We start from the raw sequence: 11,129 nt of genomic DNA on the forward strand, positions 1-11,129 counted from the left end.
TTCCAACCTTCCAGCTCAGCACCACCCTCATGACCTGTCCTACCTGTCCATCTTCTTTCTCACCTATCCACTCCAGCCTCCTCTCCAACTTATCACCATTACCCCCATTTACCCCCAACTCCATCCACCTATCACACCCTCAGCTACCTTCTCCTCAGCCCCCCCCCAACTTCCATTTATCTCTCCGCTCCCAAGGGTCCCAGCTTCATTCCTGATGATGGGCTTATGCCTAAAACATTGTTTCTCCTGCTCCACGAATGCTGCCTGACCTGCTGTCCTTTTCTAACACCAAACTCTCGACTCTAATCTCCAGCATCCGCAGTCTTCACTTTCTCACTTTCACCATTGGATGCATGACCAGAGTTTTCATCGCACTGTTGTAAGCTTTCACCTGACAAAGGAGCAGCTCTGAAAGCTTGTGCTTCCAAATAAACCTGTTTGGACTATCATCTGGTGTTGTGTGACTTCCGAACTTTAGGAAGGGAAGTCCAGGACCCAGCAACAGTGAAGAAGCAGCAATATACTTACAAATCAGGATGGTGTGTGTCTTGGAAAGAAACCTGCAAGTGGTAGTGTTGGTGAATTTCCACTGTGCATCTGGTAGATGGCACACACTGTTGCTACTGTGCACCAGCAAGGGGGTTGGGTGAATACTGAAGGTCGTGGACCAGCTAGCAAACATGCAGGCTGCTTTGTCCTCAAAGGTGTAAAATACCTCCATGTTGTTTGAGCTGCACTCATTCATACAAGGGCAGAATATTCCATCCAATTCCTGATTTTTGACCTGTAGATGGTGGACATTCTTTGGAAAGTCAGGAGATGAGTTGCTCACTGCAGAATTCTCAAGAAGTTATGTCCACAGGGCATTATATCCTTTGCCTCTGATCTGTTCTTGCAGCCAAAGTAGTTATATGTCTCATCAGTGAAGTTTCTGGCCAATGGTAAAATATATCAATGATGGATCTGACTTGCAAATGTGTCTTCCCTAAAATATTTAATGCGAATTAAATTTAACTGACTATATAATTGATAGTCTGGCCAAAAAAGCTGCTCCCTTTGACACTTGCAGCCATTTTGACATATGCCCCAAGTGAGGGGAACCCATGTTTTCCCATGTGGGCATGGATATTATTACTTGCGTGCTTTTGCATACCCAATAACAAACACTTGGGCAACTTGAGCTGCTCACCACGTTTCTCCACAATACTTTCAGTGGTGAACTGGACCATCCTTGAATACAAATCACAAACAAATTACCAGTTGCTCATAACATAAGCAACGTTATTGAAGTTATGTGAACAGGATTCTGATATGTTGGCTTCATTGTTAAAAATAAACTTGATTTTCAGCATGCTGATCCCTGGCCAGAAATTATATCCTTTGTCAGAAAGCTGTTTTTGTCCAAAAGGAATGATATTTTCTGAAAACAAGACCACATGCGTTAGCTCATGTAAGTTGTCTTCGTTTATTTAGACATGAACCTATTTGATAAATATGAATAGAAATTAAAGCAACTCAGATTTCATCAGCAATTTATTTAACCTGTTATTTGTGGAAAAAATGTACTGATAGTAAGTTTAACCTTCATTTTTATAGGTTGCATTGACAATTCAGGAAATCTCAGAGAAGTAAGTGTTTATTAACTGATACATTGTTATCAGGCCTATGTAGTTTGACAGATGATGCCAGGGGCTTAATAAATTTTAGGCAATCACATCATATCTATTTTATTGCATTGGATTTATAATCTGTCATCATCTGTTAAATACCACTATGAGGATATGATTTATCAAACGGGCTGCAATCAAGTGGTTCATCAGCAGTTTGCACGTTATAATATTTTTCTAAAACTGTCTATTTAATACACCAGGAACTACAACAGCATCTTAAGCTTATTCTGTTGATCATCTACTTTTTGTAATTAAATTCCAATTAAGACCAAAGCTCCAGCTCCATTATCCTATAAGCACAAATAGACAAGTGGTAATTAAAACTCCAATGCAAGCTCTTAAAAAGAAATCCATTCAACACATCAAGATCAATCTACACCTAGATCATGTTCCCTTATTATATGACACTTTCATGTCTGGCCTTTTACATAAAGCCTCAAGTTAGATGTCTAAAAAATACAGGAAAGACTGTTCTAAGTTTAACTGAACAAAATCTAACCATAATCAACTTGCCACATATATCTCATTAATAGGGAGCCTCCTGTGTTCTGTTGGTTAGATTAAAATCAGACACTGCCTCATTTCCTCTTTATCCAAGCATCCTCCAAACTAGGTTTTCTCAACTTCATCAAAGTACAGTTATAAATTAGTTGAACATGATTTTACTTTCAAAACAAAAGAAAATTGACTCAGCCTGATTATTTAGGGCTAAAGGGATCAAAGGTTATGGGGAAGAAATCAGGAACAACATCTTGAGTTGGATGATAAGTCATGATCATATTGAATAGCAGAGCAGGCTCAAAGGGCTGAATAGTCTAGTCCAGCTTCTATTTTCGATCTTTCTATATTTCTATGATTCCTTGCAATAACTTCTTTAGTAACAGCTTCCAAAAATTTCCCAACAACAGATGTTAGGTTAATTCACCCATAGTATTCTACTTCCTGACTCTGCCTCTTTTTGATTAAACAACTTACATTTGCGACCTGATTGAATGGCACCTTACCTGAATGTCAGACATTTTGGAAAATTAAAACCAATGCACCAATTTTCTCAGCAACCACTTCATTTCCATCAGGACCTATGCACTTATTTACTCATAGCTCCAACAATTTACTCAGTGCTACCTCATTGATGATTCTGATTTTCCTGAGTTCATTCCTTCCATTTCCAGATTTAATGCTGCTTCTGGGAAGTGACTTATATCCTCAATGCAGACTGATAACAGCATACCTGTTTAAATCATCTGTCACCTCCTTATTTTCCATTACATATGTAGTCTCATTTCTGTCGGACCAATGCTCACTCTGTTAACTTTTAATAATTTAGAGAAACCTTTACTGTCTGCTTTTAAGTTTGTTCAGCATTCTGTTGTACCATTTTTTTCTCTTTATTAATTTTTAGCCATTCCATTCTGTTTTACTATATTCTATCCAATTTTCTGACCTGCCACCTGCTTTTTTGTACAAATTTCTACTTTTTCTTTACATGGATACAGCCTCTATCATTACCCCTGAAATTTTTCTTACTCTTTGCAATGCACCTACTTTGCATGTTCTGAAATATTCCCTGCAATGCATCTCTATTGATCCATTCTTTAACCCAGTTTGCAGTTTACTTTAGCCAGCTCTGCTTTCATAGCCTTTATTTAGCAAAAGTTTCAGAATAACTCCTGAATGTAAAATTCAGCCAAATTTTGATTGCTGCTACCTATGACCACCGTCACTCTGAGATCAAAGTGTGATGCATTATGTTGATTTGCTGTGCTTTGCACAGTTAAAGCAGGCAATGAGCTGATGGGTTAGGTGCTGAGGAACTGGGGGAATGAGAGCTGAGGAGGATAAGGACATTGGGATGGAGGAAGTTCTCCTGGTCCATGATCATGTTCAGCTGCATCGGGCGCAAATGCCACATAGAACCTGATTAACACTCACTTCCAATAGGTGAGATGTGGGGTTCCTCTGGGTGCTCCAGTTTCCTCCCACAATTCAAAAAAAAAGTGCAGATTAGGTGAATTGGCCATGCTAAATTGCCCATCGTGTTCAGGGATGTGTAGGTCAGGTGCATTAGTTAGTGATAAATGTAAAGTAATAGGGCTAAGGGTCTGGGTGGATTGCTCTTCAGAGGACTTGTCGGTGTGGACTTGTTGGGCCGAAGAGCCTATTTCCACACTTTAAGGATTGTACGATTGAGTCAGCTACCCAAAAGAATTCATTCTGGGAAGATTTTTCTGCTTCTCCTTGTTTTTCAAAATAATTGGACAGTCAGGAGGTGAAAGTAACAACTTACAAAAAAAATGACTGCTGTTTCAGAAATTACCTGCATTCCTGTGATCACTAACAAAAACTAAGATGGTTAATACATTTGTAGATGTCTTGTTGGTTACATTATTATTTGTGTGTTTCCTTCCTAGGAAGGAGAAACATGGCCTCATCCAACAAATTCATGCATTGTCTTCACATGCTCTAACTTTCAAGTTGTAATTACAGAGAGACCGTGCTCTTGTGAGGTTGGTATAGCTTTTTGTTTCTATCGACCAGGTGTCTCAATCTTGTGGGACATTGCTAAACACAGAACACTGGTTCAACTAAGATATTTAAAATGGATTTATTGTAATGGTCATTTTTGGATAAGTGCATGTTATTTTAAAAGAATTTCAGGCAAAGGAAGATATCCTCATATATGGATCATTTATATCATTTTTCATGTTGTTGAAAATATTCTGAAATTCATAAACCTTCATTCCTAATATATTGGATGTAAATCTCACCCAACGCAAGTGAAAGGAAAATCAATACTGAGCCAGAAAGGGAAAAATTAGGATGGCTGACCAGAACTGTTTGAAGGGATGGGTCAAGAACATTTTTCAGAAGTTGTAAATATAGATGCTATAAGGCAGCGAGCTGAGAGAAGGACCAGGTGGCTGATAGTTGCAGAGTCAAGGGAAGCAAGCTGATAAATGGAAAAAGATCACAAATGTACAAAGTCAGCTGAGGGGTTAAAGAATTATTGTAGATCAGTAAGGAGATGGATGATGGTGCTTACAACAGGATATGTTGGCAACCTTTCACTGTTTAGGGTTTAAAGAATATAAAGGCAGCCAGAGAGGGAAACAATGGAAGAAATTGAAGTTGATGAAGCACACAGTTGTTTCAGTAGCAGAAAGGATAATATTCTATTTCAAATATATATCAGTAAACAAAAACTATCAGTCATTATCTCTTGGCATTTAGATTTTGGCCTGTGATTTGATTGGTACAAAATTACTTTTGCATGATTTATTATCCATTAAATGGGAAACGATGTATAATAAATATATGGAATTGCCTGCATACCTTTTGTTATTATTATTAGTATAAATAATGGAATTAATTTTTCTGCTCAGTTCATAATCGTGTAAAGGGGGGGGGGGGATGTATTAACGCATTTTCCAGGAACTTGAAGCAAAACAGACTCCTATTTCAGCAGAAAATCAGATAACTGCAAATATTACAAACATTTCCAGGGTTTTGCATGATTGCTCTGTCTTTTTCATATTCAGATAATCTTCACAGCAGTAACTATATGACATTAATTTTGTTTATTTAGAAAGAAAGTATCTGGGAGGAAGATTACTGCTCACATTGGTGTCGCAAAGAAACCCCTGGTAATCACTGACTTCTTTCCAGTAAAGCAAAGAACTGCAGAAATATGAAACAAATAAAAACAGAAATTGTTGGAGAAAACTGACAGGTCTGGCAACAGCTTTGGAGAAGAAACAGAGAGAATGTTTTGAATCCTTCGACCAGTTCTGAAGAAGGGTCACTGGTCTCAAAACATTAACTCTGTTTTTCTCTCTCCACAGATGCTGCCAGACCTGTCAGTTTTCTCCACCAATTTCAGTTTTTACTTGTTTCAGACTTTTTTTCTTTTCTTGGTTGCTTATTGAATATTCTTTTCCACTTTGTGTTTAAATCAATGCTCCAATAATGACTTTATAAGAAGGAAATTGGGCTCAGACTTCTGGTTTCACTTAGTGATTGACCAGAATGGTACAGACACACAGGGCAAAATTTAATGACCACTTAAGGATGATATCCTTTCACCTCTGGGATTCATCCAATGATGGGTAGCAGCGTTGTTATACAGGTAACCCAAAATACAAACCTGAGGATCCCAGCGGGAGGTTGGGGGCAGGGTGTGGGGATGGGGGTGCTGTCCTCATTCAGAGGCTCTTGTTGCCTATTTGAGGGATCTGGCATCAGAAATGGGAGATGGGTGCAGCCACTCCCTTCCGTTTATGTCCAATTCCTATCTTTCATCCCTACGGACATCTCCCACCCCCAAAATACATAGGCCCCCTTCAGTGGCCCCACCCTACCATTTCCATCCCACCTTCACTCTTCTTTGCTCTGGATCCCCCTTTGATGTTGGGCCTCTTGTTGATGCATTTCCAGCAGATGCCACTGCTCCCAAAGGCATTGATGGCAATGGAGAGCTGCCAGTGTCTGGTTAACCACCAACACTCAGAGTGGGTTCCATTCCCACCTTCAGCTCCTCAATCTCAGCAATTTCTGGGCACTGAGAGGGGATATCTCCAGTGTGAAAGCCGAACTCTGCTAACAGCTAATCCCTTACTGGAAGGTAATGGAGTGCCATCAGTAACCATGTTATAGTAGCCATTCTGCAAGTTAATGGTTACCCTAATCAGATGATGTTTCACAGTAAATCATACAGATTTATCAAAAGGCCTAAAGCATTTGGTGCTGGAAAATGCCCAGGTTACCTTGGAAGGGTAAGGTGTCTTGAAAAGTTTGAGCAACAGGTAAATATAGCTGTTTAACTTTGCTTTTCTGAAGTAGCAACATGAATGGAATTCACCAGTAATAGGCTGCTGCCATCAACTCAAGAAGACATTCTGCCTACCACACTAGTGGGTGACATGGTATATGAATTTCAGTACTCATGTGATGGTTAGGGATGTAGACCATATGTTCCAAAGATTGATGGATTGTAACAATGCTGTATCCCTTTGACAGTTTGCGATAAGCAAAGGTACTGACCATACTCTACCTGGTCATGCCTTCAGAACTTGGAATAGTGTCCAACATTAGACGTGAATTTGCATTGGAACAACATTTGCTAAACAACCCTAAGTCTATAAAGGATTATGCTGATAACTCATTTTGGATTGCCAGTCAGCTTGCTGTGTGGTGCACCTGCATGGAAGCTGCATGCATCAATACTAATTGGCCTGTTCTTTCCATACAGACAGAATATATAGAGAGACTGAACCTATTGCAACTGCACACAACAGTCAATAGCCATTCTCTGGTTTATTTCTCAGAGCAATGACTTAACCAATTAGAATCCTGCCTGACTTAAAATGTAAACAAAACTTGGCAGTTTATTGTCAGTCATCTCTAACTGGTACATTCTCCATGTCAATGACCAGTCAAAAGTGAATTACTAACAAATCAGCCATGTCCTCACATTCAGGATAAATGTCATTTCTACTTTTCTTGTAAATTATCTTGGTGAGCACAAGACAAAAAAAATCAGGAAAATCTTTTTTCAGCAAACTCAAGTTCTGTATTACCATATAATAATAAGTAGAGATATGTCTACTCAATGACCTAACAGTATGATGCCTGAATCATCTAACTTCTTACTAACTCTCTTAGCAAATTCTAAACAGTGGAAATTTCATTTATATTCCTCTGAATTTAGTTTTAATTTTGCTGTTACCATTCTTTTTTCATAGACTATTGTAAAATGTCATTTATTTCCAAAAACGTCACATCTGAAAATTCAAGCTGTTCAGCAGAAGTTACGATGACAAAATGTGAAGGAAACTGTCCTGGACATTTTGAGTAAGTGCTTTCATGTAATATTATTCATATAATTAAGACTCATGGAATATTATGGGTCTAATAAATAATGCAGGCTAATATAATAATAATCAAGATTAAGGATTTACCAGGATTCTCAAAGCAAAGACTGATGTAAACGAAAAGGACCATTCACCATTTTTCTGAATTTGGCTTCTAGTTGTTGCATCTCTCCTATATCCCAGCTTATAACACACATTTCAGCAACTGTTCCATCCTGAGGTCTGTTCTAATTATGGCCATTACAGCCATGAATATTTACAATCTTAGTCAGTTATGTCAATGCATCTCCTTGATCCAACTCCCTCAATCCAATGAAGTATTCCACAGCCCTGCTCAGAACTCTTTTTCTGATGCTGAAGAGCCCAATTATCAAGTTATCCTCTAAACGTTTTCTCTTGAATAACTGGCGTTTCCCTCATCTTCAGCCTGCATGCCTTCTTCTGCTTTAACAACCAGAACTGCATCAGTCCTCCAGCTTGTATATGACTGGCACTCTATATAAACCTTCAGAAATAACATCTCAACATTTGAACACAACTAATGTAGCGAGGTAGTCCTGTGTAGTGTGCGCTTTGTTCACAACACTGTTTTAATGCCATTGCCTGACCTTCCTATTCCATGTCCTTACTATTATAAGATGACTTATCAATGCTTGCCTCAGTCACTACCTCAGATCCAAATCCTCACCCACTGCAACAGAAATCTCATCCACTATTTTGTTACTTCTAGGCACAATTATTCTAGTATTCACTATTTCTTCCATTATCTGTCATCTGTTAATGCTAATCTATATGAAAATAACATTAAAATGTCCTGAGGAAGAAAGTTAACATTCTATAATGTGGTTCTGCTCCCTCTTCAATTTTGGTCAGCAAGTTCAGTCAGGCAAAGTAAAGCCCTCCAATGCGTTGCAGGTTATCAATTTACTAAATTATTGTCATAAAATGTTCACTTTAATTTCATTTCTGATGACAATTGCATTTAGTTTTCCCAGTTATCCCAAGAGACTAACTGGATCTTGAGGTACATTCAAATATAGGAATGATATTTACTTGTTTCTGGGTTTCTGGAATCTTCTCTGTGTTCAAAATAAAGCTTGAAATGATATGGGGTTGCAGACAACAGTGCACCTCAAAATTGATCCATACTGTACAAAAACTAGAATCCAACACCGAAAAATGTTATATTTAATGAAAGTGGTTATCAAAATGTCACACAGATATATGCTGGATTCTGCCATCAATGATAACATGCCTGTCTTACTGAAGACCACTAGGAAAGCTGCCCACAAAGACCTAATATTTTCTGCAGTGCAGACCTCCCCTTTCAGAAGCCAAGTTGAGGGGCTCACTAGATATCCAGCAACAGCAATGTCATCCTGCAGGACAGACAGACAATCGCATTAAAATATTCTCTCACCAAACAAAGCAAGAGTAAAAAAGAATTAAACCTTTCACTTTTACCATTTTTTATTAGATTGGGACATACAGATGGGATTATGGAAGAAGATTAAAATATATAAATAAAACAGAGAATTACAGATGCTGGAGATCTGAAACAAAAACAGAAATTGCTGGAGAAATTCAGCAGGGCTGGCAGCATCTATGGGAAGAAAGCAGAGTTAACATTTCGAGTCCAGTGACTCTTCATCAGAACTGTTACCAGCTATAAAAAAGTTGAATTTATGCTGAAGCTTAAGTTGGGAGGAGAGTGGAAGGAGAGAAGTGAGCGGATAGATGGAGATGGAGCCCTGGGAAAGAGATATATGAAAGGGGTAGGTAAACAAGGAGATTATTGATAGTGGGATAGGACAGCAGGAAAGCTGAATAAGGGGTAATAAGAGCAAAACGGGTGAGCTGTAATGAATGCACTCCATACAATGTGATAACAGGCCTAGGAGATTGAGAGAATGGGTAATTGTACTAAAAGCAACTCAGGTCATACCTGCACTGGGTGTGAAGTGGGTAATAAACATGGAAGAATGGAATGAGGCTCAAAATTTGATGTTGAGTCCTTAATGATATATAAATACATTACATTTTACTGTTTCAAAACATGCATAGTTTCTAATCATGATGCATGTTCAATAAACATGAAAATATCTTTCCAGAGTCAGTGAAGCTCTTTGGTAGCAATTATGAACATTGCACACTTTTGCAAACCCAGTAACACATTATTCAACAAGATGTAGGTGTTTCAAACGTTTTTACAGCATGGCAAAGGGCTTAAAAGTGAAAACTCTCGACAGTTCATGAATTCTAATCGATTACATTCAGGAGAAACCTCAACAGTGTAACCTCTGTTTAAGCTAATCATTGAGGGCAACATCTCTCTGTGTGCACGTGCACACAGAAACTGCTGATGGTTGTGAAGGAGAAAAGTGAGCGAATGCTATCAGTTTCGCTGTTATTACTGTCGCAAATTGCAAGATGTGGTTTCATTCACTACTAATCACGTTGTCAATATGCATTACTGATCTCATAATGCATTCAATGTACTCTCCTCTTTGATTCCTATGTTAATTAACATACATACATGTAGTCCCTGTTGAGTTGAAGCATTTGGACTGACATTTTTTTTACTGCTGGCTTCTTATTTTCCAGATTTGACACTGTTACAAACACCATGATAAATGAGTGCAGCTGCTGCCAGCCTACAAATATTCAAAATATGACAGTGAACCTTGATTGTGAAGATGGAGACAGCATCCCATATACTTATGCTTATTTTACGGCATGCAAATGCATTGGCAAGACTTGCAATAACCCATTCTCTGTCTAATTAATTTTGTTGTTGGGTGCAGCCTTAAGGGTGCAGCTCCATTGTTTTCATTTGGATAGACACCAACACCTTTTAATATACGTGGCTGGTTTGTGCTTAGATAGAACAGACACTTGCTGCTTAGAGTGCAGTTGCATAGTTCAGATGGAACATTGATTATATCAATGTACCTGCATTTTAAAAATCTATTGCTCTTCAAAACTAAAATTAAATCAAGCTTTCCGTTCTCATCATAATGATTTTCTCTGTGTACAAGAAACGCCTTGGTAGAAATGTTACAGAACTGCTTTTTATTAAGGTATTGTGGGATTTTGCAATATTTCTATCATACATTATAAACCAGCCAGCTTTTGAGAAATTAAAGTCAAGAATTGCAAACAATTACTTCATCTATGAAGTCAGTTATTTCAAAATGTGATTCATTTTTAAAAACTTTTCAGGCATAATTGCTCTGAGGCCCACCTTTAGTAGAACGTAGATTGCATTTCCCAAGCATTACAAGATTAAAAATGCTAATCAAACTTCCATATCACAGCAGATCATTCAGCCCATTGAGAATGCACCAACCCTTCAAAGAGAATCCCACCCAGACAGATCCCCCTATCCCTATAACCCCACATCCAACATTGCCAACCCACCTGCCCTACATACCCCTTGATAGAATGGGCATTTTAGCACGGTCAATCCATCTAATCTGCACATCTCGGACTATCGGAGGAAACTGGAGCACCCTGAGAAAACCCATGCAGACACGGGCAACACAGTTACTCAAGGGTGGAATCGAACCCATCCCTGGCGCTGTGAGAC

At 38.5% G+C, this 11,129-nt stretch overlaps 1 protein-coding gene across 1 annotated transcript in view; it reads left to right on the top strand.

Moving 5' to 3' along the window:
• LOC140466799 (uncharacterized) overlaps nt 1-10,695 on the top strand; it is a 92,834-nt gene extending 82,139 nt beyond the window's left edge. The window contains exons 36-41 of the mRNA XM_072562440.1: nt 1,350-1,450; nt 1,597-1,628; nt 4,082-4,177; nt 5,257-5,314; nt 7,412-7,520; nt 10,145-10,695. Of these exons, the coding sequence (XP_072418541.1) occupies nt 1,350-1,450; nt 1,597-1,628; nt 4,082-4,177; nt 5,257-5,314; nt 7,412-7,520; nt 10,145-10,322 (574 nt within the window). The 3' untranslated portion in view covers nt 10,323-10,695. The remainder of the gene's footprint in view (nt 1-1,349; nt 1,451-1,596; nt 1,629-4,081; nt 4,178-5,256; nt 5,315-7,411; nt 7,521-10,144) is intronic.
• Nucleotides 10,696-11,129: the final 434 nt, after the last annotated feature.

This window comes from Chiloscyllium punctatum, chromosome 44 (genome assembly GCF_047496795.1).
Source record: "Chiloscyllium punctatum isolate Juve2018m chromosome 44, sChiPun1.3, whole genome shotgun sequence".
Classification (NCBI taxonomy): Eukaryota; Metazoa; Chordata; class Chondrichthyes; order Orectolobiformes; family Hemiscylliidae; genus Chiloscyllium; species Chiloscyllium punctatum.